General features: G+C 43.7%; 1 protein-coding gene across 1 annotated transcript in view; it reads left to right on the top strand.

Annotated features, from left to right (window-relative positions):
* Positions 1-15,589, top strand: part of EPG5 (ectopic P-granules 5 autophagy tethering factor) — a 76,821-nt gene extending 61,232 nt beyond the window's left edge. The window contains 10 exon segments of the mRNA XM_087763650.1: positions 4,189-4,398; positions 4,535-4,679; positions 7,561-7,803; positions 8,659-8,878; positions 11,057-11,123; positions 11,126-11,193; positions 11,195-11,248; positions 11,250-11,261; positions 12,241-12,355; positions 13,645-15,589. Of these exon segments, the coding sequence (XP_087619776.1) occupies positions 4,189-4,398; positions 4,535-4,679; positions 7,561-7,803; positions 8,659-8,878; positions 11,057-11,123; positions 11,126-11,193; positions 11,195-11,248; positions 11,250-11,261; positions 12,241-12,355; positions 13,645-13,827 (1,317 nt within the window). The 3' untranslated portion in view covers positions 13,828-15,589.
* Positions 15,590-17,187: the final 1,598 nt, after the last annotated feature.

Genomic DNA, 17,187 nt, shown 5'->3' with positions numbered 1-17,187 from the left:
TTGGCCCTGCTTTTGTCACTGATATATTTATAAAAACTTTTTTTGTTGTCTTTAACGGCGGTGGCCAGTTTAAGTTCCAGCTGGGCCTTCGCCTTTCTGATCTTCTTCCTGCATATCCTCACAACATCCTTGTAGTCCTCCTGAGTCGCCTGCCCCTTCTTCCAAAGGCGGTAAGCTCTCCTTTTTTTCTTGAGTTCTAGCCAAAGCTCTCTGTTCAGCCAGGCCGGTCTTCTCCCCCGCCTGCTCGTCTTTTGGCACATGGGGACGGCCTGCTCCTGCGCCTTTAAGACTTCCTTCTTGAATAACGTCCAGCCTTCCTGGACTCCTTTGCCCTTCAGGACTGCCTCCCAAGGGACTCTCTCAACCAGGCTCCTAAACAAGCCAAAGTCCGCCCTTCTAAAGTTCAGGGTAGTGGTTTTGCTGACCCCCTTCCTTACTTCTCCTAGATTTGAAAACTCTATCATGTCATGGTCGCTGAGCCCAAGACAGCCTCCGACCACCACATCGCCCACCAGGCCTTCTCTGTTTGTAAACAGCAGGTCCACCGGGGCACCTCCCCTGGTTGGCTTGCTTACCAGCTGCATCAGGAAGTTCTCTTCCACACACTCCAGGAACCTCCGAGACTGCTTCCTCTCTGCCGTGTTGTATTTCCAGCAGATATCTGGTAAGTTGAAGTCTCCCACGAGAACAAGGGCTAGGGATTGTGAGACTTCAGCCAACCGCTTGTAGAATACTTCATCTGTTTCTTCGACCTGGTTGGTTGTTCTATAACAGACTCCCACCAGGATGTCTGCCTTGTTAGCCTTCCCTCTGATCTTAACCCATAAGCACTCAACCTTATCATTACCATCGTTGAGCTCTAGACAGTCAAAACCCTCCTTAACATACAGGGCTACCCCTCTACCTCTCCTTCCTAGCCTGTCCCTTCTAAAGAGCTTGTAGCCATCCATTGCAGCACTCCAGTTGTGTGAGTCATCCCACCATGTTTCCGTGATGGCGACCACATCATAGTTTTCCTGCCGCACAATGGTTTCCAGCTCCTCCTGTTTATTGCCCATGCTGCGTGCATTGGTGTAAATGCACTTTAATTGGGCTATAGATCTCTTCTCCAACACAGGCATGCCACCCCTACGCTCATCCCTAGCAAGCCTGGTTTTGTCCCCTTCCCCCTTCGCATCTAGTTTAAAGCTCTCTCAGTGAGGCCAGCTAACTCCTGGGCCAGGATCCTTTTCCCCCTTTGCGACAGGTAAACCCCATCTGTCTCTAGCAGGCCTGGTGCCATGTAAACTGCCCCATGATCGAAAAACCCAAAATTCCGCTGCTGGCACCAGCCTCTGAGCCACGTGTTGATGAGGTGGGTCTTCCTGTTCCTTTCCATATGCCTCCCAGCCACTGACGGGATGGAGGAAAACACCACCTGTGCTCCTGATCCTTCAAGCAATCGCCCTAGCTCTCTAAAGTCCCTTTTGATTGTCTTGATGCCACTATCAGCTACCTCATCACTGCCGACTTGAACAACCACTAGTGGATAATAATCGGAAGCTTTCACCAGCCTGGGGAGCTTCCTGGTAACGTTTCTTATCCTTGCCCCAGGGAGGCAGCAGACTTCCCTATGGGATGGGTCTGGTTGGCATATCGGGCCCTCGGTTCCCCTCAGAAAGGAGTCACCTATGACAATTACCCTTCTTTTTTTCTTACCAGCGGCCGTTGTAATGTGTGGGGCTGACTGCTTCCCCCTAGTCAACCCCTTGGATGGATCACTGTCTGTATCTTCATCCTCCTGACCCTCAAGTTCCAGAGCCTCATACCTGTTGTGTAAGGGCACCTTGGGGGGTGAGGTTGGCCGGGAGAGGATTTTCCTGCTGCGCCGAGCTGGGATCCGCATCCATCCTTCTCCTTCTCTTGGGTCCCCTCCCTCTGCCTGATGGCATGAGGGCAGGGGAGCCTCTCCCTCACTTGATGCTTCCATCTGGCGTGCTCGTCTCAGGCATGGTAGGGAGTGGCTCCACCAGTCTATCTCCCTCTTGCACACCCTGATACTCCTCAATCTTGCAACTTCTTCTTTCAGCTCTGCCACCATGCTGAGCAGATCCTCCACCTGCTCGCACCTCACGCAGGTGTTGTCACGGCAGTACCCCATCACCAGAGCAAGGCTCTGGCACTCCCTGCAGCCAGAGACCTGGGTGGCTGCATGTTTGAGTGGGAGCTCCGTCTGCGTCGCCACATCCCTTCTGGCGATGGCTCTTGTCCGAGTAGAAACCATGGCTAAGTCTCTTCCAGGAGAGTGTAGACCACAAGGAGAGCTCGCCAGCTACCTGCTCGCTCTGCCTGCGCGAACTGCCGCGCAAACTACTGCGCCATGCCCTGTTTGCTGCTCCTGGTCACTCGCACTCCCTAGGGGCCCGTTTAAATCTCCGGCAGTTGCCCCAGCAACACCCAAGCCCTGCCTGCCTCGCTCACGAGAGCAGCCGGTTTTCCTTTGGCATGAGGGCCCTACCAGGCTCTTTATCAGGTTCCCCGGCACAGGAAACCCCCTTTTCCACCCCAATCTAGCGTCCAGTCACAGGACTTACCGTTGCTGCTGCCGCGTGCCTCGCCGACTGAATGCTGCTTCCGGGATGTGATGACAAGTCACAGTGATGTAACAATATCTTGAAGACCAGATATATCTTCAAGAAGCTTGTCACTGTCTGCTTCTGATGAATTACTGGGGTCAGATTACATTATCTGTTGAATCTTAGTTGAGTTTTCTTGTTCCCTTGCTCTGAAGGGGGATTTGATCATCTCTGATTTCTCAGCGCTTTTCCCATTTATGGTTGCATTCCAGTATTTCTGAATTGTTGGAATAGGGAAGAGAAACATTGAGTGTTAGGATGAACTTTCCAAACCCTGCTTTTGCTAAGAGCTCTGTGTGGGTAGATTTAACACAGTCTGATTCAGTCCATTGCTTCTGGAGGACTCTTCCAGAGGGGATGGGTAACTTTCAAGAAGTCCCATTTCACATCTGTCAGCTTTCTCCCAATTGCAATGTCTTCCGTTTTTCCATTTCCTCTGAGGCATTACGAGATGCTGCGTCAAGATGTGACCAGCAGCCTTTGATCAAAATTGTATTCCAGCGTAGGAAAATTACCAGAGTTCATGTGCTTTGACCTTAATGTATTTGCTTATCAGAAGCTTCTCAAGATTCAAAAGATACCTGTTTGTACATTGTATGAGTCAGCCTCAGGAATTCCTTCCTAGCCTCCAGCACTGATATGCTGTCACTAATTTTTTTTACCTCCCAGAACACTCCTGTGACACCTTGACCTAAATCTCAAACTTTCTCAACCCTATGTTCCAGTGCATGAGCAACGTGAGAAGTACTTGATGTACCAGTGTCACATTCTTGTTGATGTAGTCTAATTTGGGTTAGTTCTGGATCCTTTAAGTCTTTAGGTTGTGTTGGCCGTCAGCACAATTCCAGTATTTGTTCATTCTATAATGTGGAGAAATTTGGTGCTTCTCAGTGTCCAGGGGGTGCCCTTTTGTATTGCAGATGTATACAAACCCATGAGAGGAGGATGGTGGTAGCTGAGGCTAGACGCTCTGCTGCTTGTAGACAGAGACTTTTCTATCTGCATACTTGCACTGCCTGTGTGAGTTGGGGACGCTATAGACTGCTGTACTGTTCGGGATGGTATTTATGAGAATAAGCACTTGAGGAGTCCCCCAGGTTAGTAGATGATTCAGTGAATGGAAAATTGAGGGACCTGGCTTCTGTCCCTGGTTCTGCTGTGAACTTAGATTAATTATTTTTTTTTAAATAATTTTTTAATGCCTTTTTTAAACCTCTACTGAAGTTACTTTACCTTGTATGGTCTCCATTTCTTTCTAGCTGTCTTTACATGTTTACATGTTTACATGTCAAATTTTAATGTCTCTCACTGACTTTTGTGCTTGGTTAGAGCTCCTGCAGCAGTCTGAATACTGTTACATGAATGCTAGAGATGACATACAAGTGTTGGCTTGCTGCTTGAATGAGGAGTTGCTTTTCAGCCAGAATCCCAGTGGCCATCTATTTCTGTGAGGTTTCTGCTAAGTCTCCTTCAAATTTTGGAGTCTGGGCTTCCTTCCAATATTGAGTACTGTGAATATTAATTTAAAACAGCAAAGAAGGTGGAGCTTAGACTGATGTCTTTAAATCTTCAGGAATCGCCACTCATAAATCTTCTTGGGCAGACCAGCTCCCTTCCTTGGCAGCTTGTGGGCATTTCATCTTACCAAAGCATCATCAGCTACTGCAACAGTCACTACCCTCCCTCTGTCATCCTTGCTAAGGATGCTGCAGCTGAACTGATAGTGAAGCTCCTGAAAATCTCAGCAGGCTTTGGTGCTTCTTCAGATAGTCACATCCACCTTGTAAGTTGAACTGGTTTTGCAGTGTCTCTGAGCTGTTCTTGTTGTTTGCAATGTTCTGCTTTTGTATATTATGGAGTGTGGAAAGAGTTCTAGGCATGATTTTTTTTTCCTAATTGATTTTAATTTTGATTAACAGGATGCAACACTGAAGTGCCGAGCATACATTCGCCAGGTGGTACAGTTTCTCAGCACCTTAGAACAAAGTGGAAAGATTACTCTTGCAGTTTTGGAACAAGAAATGTCCAAGTTGCTAGATGATGTAGTCATCTTTAGTCCTCCAGGTTTGTGTTAAAGATAGTAACTTTAAAGTTGTCAAGCAAATAACTTAAAAGCTGTCAAGATCCTTTATTGTACTGCATGGATTTTTGAACATCTGTGACTATGTAATTACTTGCATTACTATAATGTCTCCCTCATGGGCAGCAGGGCATGTTGCTTTGATGATGTGTATATATAGGTGGTATATTAGCACAAAACAAAAATATGAACCTTACCCTGTAGAGCTGTCAAGAGTGACAGAACCAACAGAAAAAACAGGGGTTATATTATGAGTAAAACTGACTGCTATACAGGAGCTTGAGGGTTTCTTTTCTTTGTTGTCTAGTTTTTTGATCTTTTTTTATTTGGAATTTCCATTTTTTTTAAAAGGAAGGATGACACAAATGCAATCTCTTGGTCCTGAGGGATCGGGTTCTAAGAAAGGGTTCTAAACTGTCGTGCAATTGGGAAAACTGACTGTATTGAAGTAGGGGAATTATATTGATGTATGGTGTGTCCACACCCACAGCATTTTTATTGATCTCAATTTTAGTACTAGTACCGTCCTGAGCTTCCTCTATCAAACTAAAACTTCAGGTGAAATCAGTCATCTCACTGTACTACACAGAAATACTTGTCAGGAGTCATGTCTCTTCCTGTCCATGACCCACACAGGTGTGCTAGCAAAAGTGAACAGAAAGTGTCTGAAAATCTGTGGGAGTGACAACTGTCTCTCAGTACTTGTATTGCTACTTGGGGAAGCTCTGTAGGACAGCCCCATAGTCAGTAAAACTCTTTGTGACTTGAAGAGAAGTGAAGGTTTGCCTGTTGCTGCTGACACTCTTTGTAGCTGAGAAGTTTTGGAGGAGACAGGAGCTCCAGTATAAGAGGAGCATCTCTCTTTCATGAACCCCTGTGCATGCTTATATGTATTGAAGGGCTGAAAGAGAGGATGCTCCATGGTGGTGTTGTGGTTTAACCCCAGCCAGCAGCTAAGCACCACACAGCTGCTCACTCACTCCCCCCCAGTGGGATGGGGAAGAGAATCAGAAGAGTAAAAGTGAGAAAACTCATGGGTTGAGATAAAGACAGTTTAATAGGTAAAGCAAAAGCCATGCACACAAGCAAAGCAAAACAAGGAATTCGTTCACTACTTCCCATCGGCAGGCAGGTGTTCAGCCATCTCTAGGAAAGCAGGGCTCCATCACGCCTAACGGTTACTTGGGAAGACAAATGCCATCACTCCGAATGTCCCCCCCTTCCTTCTTCTTTCCCCAGGTTATATACTGAGCATGACACCATACGGTATGGCATAGCCCTTTGGCCAGTCTGGGTCAGCCGTCCTGGCTGTGCCCCCTCCCAGCTTCTTGTGCACCTGGCAGAGCATGGGAAGCTGAAAAGTCCTTAAGCAGTGTAAGCACTGCTCAGCAACAACTAAAACATCAGTGTGTTATCAACATTATTCTCATCCTAAACCCAAAACACAGCACTATACCAGCTACTAAGAAGAAAATTAACTCCATCCCAGCTGAAATCAGGACAGGTACTCAACCAGGCTGTGGAGAGCAGGAGGATCACTGATGCAGAGTGGCAGGAAAGGGTTGTGTGTATCAGATTTAGCTTCTCTGTGAGGTTTGGAGGGGGCTGGTGGAGGCTTTTGGAAGAGCCTCTGGGGCAGCACCTTCTGTTGACAACAGCTGGAGAGGAGAAAGCTGTAATTCTCACATGGGCGCTGCACCAGGACTTGTCCCAGGGGATCTGGTGGGCCCTGGTGTCAGGTGTCTGGTGGTGGTCCCGCTTGGTCATCCGCAGCCTGTGAAGTGAGACTTGGCTGTAAAACTTGTGACCTTAGGTAAGTCAGTTAACTTGGCGTTGTCTTTCTCGTTTGGTCTGTGATAAGGTGTTTACCTTACTGAAGAGCTGTGCCATGACAGATGACTTTTGGGGCTTCTTTTTTTTTTTTCTTAGGAGGTGGATGATAAAACCAGACTAGTTTAGTTTGTAAGGGACCTCTGGAGGCCGGTAGTCCAACCTACTCCTCAAACGAGGGCTAGCTTCAAAGTTAAATCAGGTTATTCAGGGCCTTAGACAGTGAGCTTCCAAACGATCTGCAAGCGTGGAGGTCTCAGCCTCTTTGGGCGATGTTTTTCCAGTGATTAATCTGTCTTTGTGCACAACTTTTTTTTTCATAGCCAGGTGAAACTTTTCCTTCTACAATGCCTAATCTTGCTTGACAATTTTCTTCTATAACAACGGTGGCTTTTTTTCAATCAATATGCACAAAGGTCTACTCTGTAGTTAGGCTTTTAAGAGCCAAGTGCACGAAATGTTTGTGCTTCGAGGGTACTGTTACAGGTGGCCCATGATAACATGTTCAGGCAATGCCAAGAGATGGTTTCAAAAAAATATTCTGGGGTTGAACACTGGGATTAGCGGGAAGTCTAGAATCCTGGAAATGCATGAGGGGATTGCAACGTTTCAAGGCTCATCTCGGTCATATTGCAGATTGAATTGTCTGAAATCTTGGTTGTTTCACTCTAAGCTGTACTTTAAACTGTGTTTTAATATCCAGGTTTTCTTGGAGATTGTAAACGTGCTTTATCATTCAATTTATTTGCACTGTAGTTATGGTAAAAGACCCTAGGTAAAAGATGGGCTCCAATGTACTTTGCTGTACAGTCTGATCTGCTGTCTTTCTGTTTAATGAATGATGAACTATTTCATCAAGGGAAGAGACTGCGAGGAACAGGTGTCTCACTGCAGTTTCACAAGTACAAACAAGGAACTGAGGTGTGTAATGAGCAGGAGGCTTTTCCCAGTATCTCCAGAAAGGGTTCAGTGGTGAAGTAAAATTTGGGTTCTAGTGTCTATTTACTGAAATATTTTCTTATTTCTGACTTTCAGATATGGATCTGCAAACACGTCATATGGCCCTCAGCAGTCTTTTTGCAGAAACGCTGACGATGATGAACAATTCTAGTGTTACAACAGCTGAGTCGCTACGGGGGAGTTTACGAAAGTGGATTGACAGCAAAGTGCACGGGTTGCTAGCAATGCCCCTTCTCACAGCAGCGTGTCAGAGCCTGGCTTCTGTGCGACACATGGCAGAGACGACAGAAGCCTGTATCACTGCTTACTTCAATGAAGGTAGGAGCCTGTCTTCTCCTGCTTGTCTCAAAAACTTTGATCAGTCTTGGATGCCCATTAAATACAAATCATCTGGAATCCTTACAGCTTCACACTGCCCCGTACTGGAACTGGGTTTTAATCTGGTTTCCATAATCAGAGCTCCTTTCTTCGTATCTGATGGCTCCCAACTGTCACACATATGTATGCTGTAGTAACTAGATGTAGAAAAGTTAGGCCATTGTGGTTTGAGTTTTTCAACTGCTCTAATTGTGTATTTTCTTAAGAACTATACCTGTCTCTGTGAAAACTGGTTTGCTCTGTGTAATGGTTGCCATTTTTCCAGCTAAAGGGGAGGACTTTTTAAAAAAAAAAAAATCATCCCAAGAGAATACAACAGGTATTTGTCCCCTCCTCGGGTGTTCTGTAGGCTAATCAGAAAAAAATGCTCATGATTTGTAAAACTCCGAAATTCTGTGGTGTGGGGTTTTTTTGGTGTGTTGGTTTTTTTTTTTTTTCTTTCTGTTTACATAATCCTTGTGGAACTACATTTTATTTCATCCACATTCTCTGTGATCAGATTTCAGAACACCTGAAGGAAATATTTAAAATTCCATTGCTAAAATTTTCAAATTTAATCCTTACTGAATGCTGGGAAAATATCTCATCTTGACCTCAAGGAGGTGCCCTATGATAGTGGAGTTTTTCTTTTCTCTCCATCAGAGTTGCATGACAAACTGATTACCTGGAAAACAGCTAAACCAGCCCAAATTCTGTAACTTGTAGGAACACAGTGAAGTAGTTCTAGTTCTTGGGATTTACTAAGTGCTGCTTTCTCACACATTCTTTGTTCTGTCCTTTTTGTTTTCTTTATAGATGGTCCTCACCACCAGGAGTTAGGCTGGGGCCCTATACTTGCCTCCCTCCAAGTTCCTGAGCTAACCATGGAAGAATTCCTGCAGGAGTGTCTGTCTCTAGGAAGCTACTTGACCCTGTATGTCTACCTGCTGCAATGCCTAAACACTAACCAAACTCTTACCAATGAAATGAAGATCCTGCTAACCATCAGCAAGTGGCTGGAGCAAGTGTACCCAAGGTACAAAACTTAAGGCTTCTGACTATGTCTTGACTTTTAAATAAGGCTGTAGTTGTATAGCTGGTATAATTAGGTGGCCAGGTTAGTTAGGTTAACTTTACCAGGCTGCTGGATGAAATGGCCAGTCCTTCTATATCCACTCTTATGGAGTCTGCCCAACCCCAGTGCCAACACTAATAGTTGTTGTGGTTAAACAGAAGAGGGAATTTTATTTATTTCAACACTTCTGGTGCAGTTTTGGTCAGTTTTCAGTCAGAGAAGCTGGAAGGCTGCCTGGTGGAAAAAGACCTGGAGGTGCTGGTTGACAGCCACCTGAATATGTGCTGGCAGCGTGCTCAGGTAGCCAAGAGGGCCTATGGCACCCTGGCTTGTATCAGGAATAGTGTGGCCAGCAGGACCATGGAGGTGATGATGCCCCTGTACTGGGCACTGGTGAGGCCGCCCCTTGAATGCTGTGCTCAGCGCTGGGCCCCTCACCCCAAGGCGGCCATGGAGGGGCTGGAGCGTGGCCAGAGCAGGGCAGCGAGGCTGGGGCAGGGTCTGGAGCACAAGGCTGGGGAGGAGCGGCTGGGGGAGCTGGGGGTGCTCAGCCTGGAGAAGAGGAGGCTGAGGGGAGCCCTCATCACTCTCTGCAACTGCCTGAAAGGAGGCTGGAGCCGGGGGGGGTCGGTCTCTTCTCCCCAGTAACAAGTGATAGGACGAGAGGGAACGGCCTCGAGTTGCTCCAGGGCAGGTTTAGGTTGGATATTAGGAAAAATTTCTTCACTGAAAGGATAGTCACGCATTGGACCAGGCTGCCCAGGGCAGTGGTTGAGTCCCCATCCCTGGAGATATTTAAAAGGTGGGTAGATGTGGTGCTTGAGGCCATGGTTTAGTGGTGGGCTTGGCTGTGCTGGGTTAACGGTTGGACTTGATGATCTTAAAGGTCTTTTCTAACCTAAACGATTCTATGGTTCTATGACTTCAATGGCAGCCTGGATTTGTGCTAAGTTAAAATTACTTTAAGCAAACCCTAAATCACTGTGGGTTCCACTTTCCGGAATGTCCACTAGGTGGGATGAGTTATGAGCTAAATATTCAGTTTGACATTCCTGAGAGACCTGGTGTTCAAAGCTGCTCAATGGTGACTGTCAGCAGCTCTGAACCAAATCTGAACCCAGTGGATCTGGTGGGGTGCCCAGAGTTAGCGGCCTCTGTTGCTGTAAACCAACTTATTAGATAACAGGGTTGTGGTGGGGAAGGATGGATACCTTTAGGGTTAAAATGCTAATACTTTGTACTTAAAGTATGTAACAACCGTATTTATAGTTGCTGCCAAAATTGCCAGAATTTAGCAATCGTGGTGAATGTTTTTCCATATGTTCATATTTGCTGTGAAAGAACATTTTGGGTAAATGTACGTTCCCACTGCTTCTTGAAATTCAAAGAATACTTTCACTTTTGTCGGTACCGTAGCAATTTGATTGCCGAAGTGTGAAGGAGACAGCAAAGACATCATACACAGCAAATTAAACTTTGGTCTAAACATCAAAGCTGAGGGTGCCTGGGATGGGAAATGATTGGGTGGAGTAAGGTTAGGATAGTCTGATGCAGGAAACTCGTGCTGATGCTTTATGTGGAAAATCTGAGCTTGTTAACTTAAACTGCAAACTGTTTGGGGAAAGATTAAAAATATCATAGGGGGAACTTCACTTTGTGCTTTGCTCAACAAAAAGCTTCAGTGTTCATATTAAAAGTCTAAATTGTTGTGGAAACAACAGCTAGTGCTTCCTAAAGTGTTTTATTGGTAAGTAAAGAAAAAAAAGAGTGGAGTTACAGCTTCTTTCCTTTTATACCAAGTTTTAGACAAATTTAAATCCACTTATGGCTGCAATATCGTTTATTCTCAGTTGTAAAGCTTAAAAGGAAGCATTGTTCTTTGTCCTCTTACAGGCCCTTAAAACCTGCTAGCTGATGTCTGCACCAAATCCATAACAATAGCAGTTACAGCAGCGTAATAACTAGTGGGGTAGTATAGTTATGCTATCCTCATATAGTACGATTAGCTGTCGTTAATTAACCATCTGAATTCTTCATGGGCTTAATGGGGAGAGATACAAACTTCTTAACCTATGCATCTGACTTTTTTTTTTAAATTTATATTTTGTTTTGGTTTTATTCTTTAAATCTTACCTAAAGCTCAGCAAAGGAAGAGGCAAAGCTGTTTCTTTGGTGGCATAAAGCTATGCAGTTATCCTTGATTCAGATATGGAGCAAGATGACACCATTCTGATCGAATCTGTCATTCAGACACTGCTGTCAATCCAGGGCAGGCAGTCAGCTGGCTGAGGAGAGACTGACTTCTGGAATACTTGGTGTTATTGGGCTAGGCTTTGTCACCTAGGTAAGGGTTGAAGATACAGTGAATTAGTTGATTTAATGAGTCATCATGTTAAAAAAGCTGCAGCCTGGATCCAGACTGCACAATGCAATGTCAAAAGATGTTCTGAATCCATGCTGTTCCTAAATCCTTAAATTTGCTTGGGCCCATCACAGAAAAAATGTAGCAAGTGTTTTAATCTGGTTAAGAAGTAAATATGAACTTCTACAAAGTTTGTGGTGGAAAAGGAAAGAAAATGCAGTTGTGATTCTGGCTTAATGTCCATCTCCAGCGAAGTTGGTAGGGAGACTGTTTGTTAGAGGAAAATACTTTCACCTGGTCTGTAGAAGACTGTTCCAGTTGACCTCATAAGAATTTTGTATGATCATATGCACGTTGCCTTTTCCATCTTAACCTTGAGGTGTTGGAAATGTTAAGAGAAGCTCAAAGAAATATGTGCTTGCTTGTTATTCACTTTACCCTCTAAAGAGAGACACCAAGTTTGGTTGTTAGGTATTAAAATCAAGTTCACTATGGAAAGAATGCCAAGAAAAAATATGTGAATGTTTGTGGAACACCAATTCAACACAGTACCTAAACATAACTTTATGATTATAAAGACCACCTGGGATGCAATCCTGTTGAAGTTGTTCTGAAATCTTAGTCTCTTTCAACTCATCCCTTGATTTGGCTGATGTGGATGTTTCAAAGGCTGTGAAATGGTGGAGTGTTTCATATGTGGCCTCAAGGCTGCAGCTAAGCTTGGAATAGATGTAACATTTCGTATGTATGGAATGATCTTATCCTCTAGTATGTATGATATACTATTATGTATATATTAAAGTGATTTATTTTTTTTTAATGCATTGAAAAAGTCCCGTAAAGCCTTTACTATGTTCCTCATGCAAGAGATATCTCACAGGATAGCACTTCTAGTTTATCTGCTGTTGAGGACTTTCAGATTTGATACCACCTTCTCTCTCTGTGCTTTTCCCTATGCAAGGTTTCGGGTGGTTGCCCGCAGCTTGTCTGCCTTCCTCTTGGTACAGATTCCCGCAGAGAGTCAAGTCCGCCTGAAAGCAGGGGCAGAGCCAAAGCTGTCGCAGAAGGCCCAGCAGGTAGTGTGTGCCAGTTGCTGGCTTCTTGACATGCAGTCTTTGCATCCTTGCTTAGTTTGTGGGCTGAGGCTTATAAAAGCCACTGCAAGCGTAGCTTCAAGCTAAATCCTACTCTCAACTTGTTGATTTTGTTTGGTGCTGAGTGCCCTCAATCTCTTTTTGCTACTGCTTTACACCTAACTCTAAATTCTGAATTTCAGAAATATTTTGTTGCTCTCATTTGTCTTCTCAGGCAAGGGGGGGTGTACCAAAAACTTGTGTACTATTTTGCTATACATCAAAACACCATCTTGGAATTTTCCAGAGACAAGGCCAGGTGCAGCATAGGCCAGGTGATGATGTGAGTTTGCTGAGCTCTGGTAGCAGGACTGTGTCTGAGCCCTAACTTAAAGTAATCCTAGGTAAAACTGTTTATACAGCGTTCTGTATTAATATGAAGGCATCAGTTTCTAATCTTAAATACTGAAAAGGTGCAGGTGAACTTAGGTCTGTAAACCCTGAGTTCAGAAACTTTGGAACATAACAGGTAGAAGGAATTTAAAACAAACAGGAAAAAACAATGCTGCAGTGATTGCCCTGCTTTTCAGTGATAAAGCAGGACTACATTTACACTAACATTTGCTTATGTGAGATCAGGGCTTAAAAGCCCAATGACAAATAAACGTTCCTTCTTTGGCATGTGCACTGACCATGTTATTGTTTCAGTAAGTGCATGAGAAGAGGAAGGAGGACTTCGTTAGAAACCCAAGCAAAGTAACTTACTTGGTACAACTTGTTTCTCTTATCTAAGAAGTGAATGAAACTTGTTCAAACATACTTCCATCGTTTGCCCTGGCTGGTACTGTCAGCATAGGCTCTTTTACATGTAATTTCTACCTTGACATTGTCTCTGTAATATTATTAATGGGAGCAAAATAATGCTTTTATGAAAGTTCATAAGAACAACCTGAAATGAATAGTTAAGTGTGTTGCAGTTTGTAGCTTGGTGTAATTTCCTTGAAACCATGTCTTGAGTTCATGAAGTAAATATTTGACAATATTTGGGTTACAGAATGCTCGTAAGCCGTGATAGAACAGTTGTTGTGTTGATGTTGGGCAGAGAATAGCTTGAAAAATGAGTTGACTTGAAACACTGTTACGTGATTGTATTTTATAAATGTTTTGTTCTGAATACTCCGGGTTCTCTAGTAGATAAGGATCTAGTGGAATTGTGCATATGATGGCTCATGAACTAGTTTGTTACAGACTGAAGTACACACAGCTAACAGAATTTTCCCTTGTGTCTATAGGCACTGCAGGCTCTTGAATCTATGGCATCAAACAGACAATATATGGATTATCAAGAGCAGCTCTCCCAGGCTTCTCAGTTCATCAAGCATCCAGAACATTGTCTTTGAGATGGCAATAATCTCTTGGCTCTCCTTATTAACACTCTGTACCCAGAAGTGCATTATTTGGACAGCATACGATAGCAGCACTGAGCTCGCAGAATCATGCAATGTTGATGACTCTGGTTTACACTTAATGTTGTTATTGCACAAGTAATTTTTACCTTTCAGAGTTCCACTTTAAGTCAGAAATGTGAATGGGAACTGCACACTGGCAAGCTTTCTCCTCTTTAAGATTTTTCTTTTCTTTTGATTTGTAGGCCTGTGGAATTGCTTAGTTTCTGTTGACTGAAAACACTTGAATATCTTCCTGTGTATAGTGTACATCTGAGAGGAGGATACCTGAGGATAGATGTACAAATCCTTAGACAGCAAAGCTCATCCTGTAGCATCTTAAGTTTTTGCTGTGTGCCTTCTTTATTTTCCAATGTGTCATCACTCAGGCCAGTTCAAAGTGAGTGGATTGGGTATAAAAGAGGTTTTGACTTTCTTAACCACAATACCTCTGAATCTTATGTGAGTGTGTGTTTGGAGACTCGTGAGGTCACTGTATTTGGAAAGATAGTATTTCTAATTTTGACTTTTTTTTGCTATACCACGTAAGTCTGTAGTTGAAAGGCATGTCTACAATCTTCTCCCACTTCTGTAAATACAAACTAAAATTAGAACTAAAGAGTTTTGTTTTTTCCTTTTTTTCTAAATGTTAGTAAGTCTGCATCTATATTGCTTGATTAAATGCAAGTCACTTCTAGCCAAACTCCTTTTAAGTTGGGTGACTTAAATCCAGAGAGAGATTTTCTGGATCCCCGGTGTCTGGGAGGGGAACGGTCAGTTATGCTCATGTTGGAGAGGATTCCTTTAATTCTTAAAGTCTGGTTGTTTAGGAAATAGTGGTTTAACAAGTGGACATCCACCACTTCAGTTTATTCTTTTCTTCCTAGCTGGGCATGACACGACAAGATTTTAGATGACACTGTGAAAAGGTATTTATCTTGTATTAAATTTGGTGATCACTTGTTAAAATTCTATTGCCAAAGCACGAACCCTGAGCCTGTAAATCTGTTGTTTCAGCTGAATCATCACTGGTTTTGTTGTCTTGTCTGATCATAAGATGCACCTTTGTTCAGGGAAAGCAGAAGGCGAGTTTCCCCAGTTGCTTGTCTAACGTCCCTTTTATCACTGATCTATCTGAAGTGGCCCAAGGTCCTGCAGTCCCAGTCTGTACACCTCTATGAAGGAACAATGATCGCTTCTTCTTTTCCTCCATTAATTGTGCCTTTATGTTTAGGACATGGTTACATGTTAAAACATTAGTTCTGGTCACTAGTGGAAGAAAACGTGCTACCTACTGTCTGGTCAATAATGCTTTGGAGCGTTGCTCTTAACTGTGGTTCTGGAGCCGGAGAACAAACCACCTTTTTCTTCCTGACAGATTCTGCTAACTATGCCAGCTGGGTCATTAGATCACCTTCATCTTAATGTGGTCTTAGAGTTCTTTGGTCTATCTGTGAGCCTATAAATATATATACATATATGTATACACATATGTACATCCCTCTGTATATTAACCAGATATCGATGCAGCATGTTTTTTAACAGACTCTTTTGGAAAATTTAGATCTGGAAGAATACGTTCTGCTGCTTTTTTCCCCCCAAAGACTTAAAAGCACTGTTTTTATTAGATTCAATGTTATTGATCAGTTGCATAAAAATGTAAAAAGTCAGAAATATGTTTGACATGCACTTTTAAAATGAGGTATTGTTTCAGCTGTTGAGTTTTTACAAATGTTGTATTTATAACATGCTATGTCTGCAAAGACCACGCAAAATAAAAATGAAAAATCAAGTAATTTGTGACAAACACCATGATATTTTCAGCTTGCTGGAAAAATCCACATCAGGTAATACATACTTGCTCTTGGAGATGAAAGTATGATGGGGGAATGCCACACAGTTGCTCAGTTGATGGAGATTTGGAGACATCCTGGATTTAACATGTATGGGATACAACAGCCTGTTTTTGTGCCCAGAACCCAGGAGAAAGCTCATCTATGTAATGGCATAAATAACATTTCTCTGTCCTGGCAAAATTCCCCAAACCTCTGTGATAATGTGACTGTCGGATGATGCACTGGTTCAGGTCTTTCAGCACTCAAAACTGACCCAGCCTGTGGAATTTGGTATTTATCCCAAATGAGGGGAAGGCTGGTGGTGTGGAGGGAAGTAGGGGGAAAACTATACATCCAGTGCTGGTGGTACAACAGTTCTTGCTGAGGACTTTGCTGGTGGGCAGGGCTGGACCAGGCTGGGATCACTGCTGTCAGCAAACACCCTTGACACCATCATCACATCCATTTGTCTTGACCATTGAAACAGCTTCTTTAATAACTTAAAATGTAATAGAAATGGTGCTGTTGACTCTTTCCCATTTTTCGATCTGGTAATTGTGATGAAAATGATTTGTTTTACCATGGTTAAAGTACTCTGAATAATACTATGGTAGGTCCTAAGAAATAGGGAGTATTCACAGTGAGCTGCTATTTTTGATGTACATGTTACCCACAAACCAATCTTCTGGCTTCTTGGAGAGTGGTAGAAGTCTGAACCTGTGCTTTCCTCAAATACAGGGGAGCAGTTTTGTGAACTAACAGATCCCCTGGCAGTTTTCTGTCACAAATGTGCACTCCAGGGCTTGGAGTCTCATTCTGCAAATGGTGCCCAACAGATTGACTTCTTGTTTCTTCTAGTTTTACTGGAAAGACTTTAACGTTCTCAGCATCTCCCACCCTCCCTCCTACCCTGAACTGCAGTGTTCTCTTTCACATCAGAAATGTAATCAGGCCATCTCAGAGGAAAGCTGAGTTTTGTGTAATGAGTGGATAATTGGTTGGATAACTTGTGCAGTTTAGTCAGAGAATGAATATCTGTGGCTTTTTGAATGTTTGACTTGCACAGCAGTTGTTGCATTGGGATGAATTGTTGCCTGTGGATTGCAGCTTAAGTATTTATTAAGAAAATAAGGCCAAACAGGGAAATGGACATAACAGTTGAATGTGGCATTAACTTAAGTCAGTGGAATGGAAAACCAGAAGTCTGAGCAGCAAGATGCATGAAATGTGCAGACAGTGCTTCCTATGCAGGCTGACTCTACAGCATCCCACAGGGGCTGGGACGTTGTGGTGATGGGAGTTGGTATCGTTTACTCTGGAAGCTAAAGTGCTCAACAGAGCAATGGCCAAATCCTCTCAAACCCTGACTGTGCATAAACTGGGGGGAGAAAGGGGGAGGAACTGGAATACACTCGTTAGGCCAAATGAGGTCAGTACTAGAAACCCCCTGGCATGTGCCCTGCTGTGCTTTGTCCCTCCAGTATATACTGGTTTGAGTGGGTGGTTTGAGTCCCCTGTGAGGACCAGGGCCTGCCAATGTGGGGCTTCTTCCTTA

This window comes from Nipponia nippon, unplaced genomic scaffold, assembly GCF_047370975.1.
Source record: "Nipponia nippon isolate SJK-2023a ecotype South Korea unplaced genomic scaffold, ASM4737097v1 scaffold_29, whole genome shotgun sequence".
NCBI lineage: Eukaryota > Metazoa > Chordata > Aves > Pelecaniformes > Threskiornithidae > Nipponia > Nipponia nippon.
Note: the sequence above shows the minus strand (reverse complement) of the source record. Positions and strands in the feature narration are given on the sequence as shown.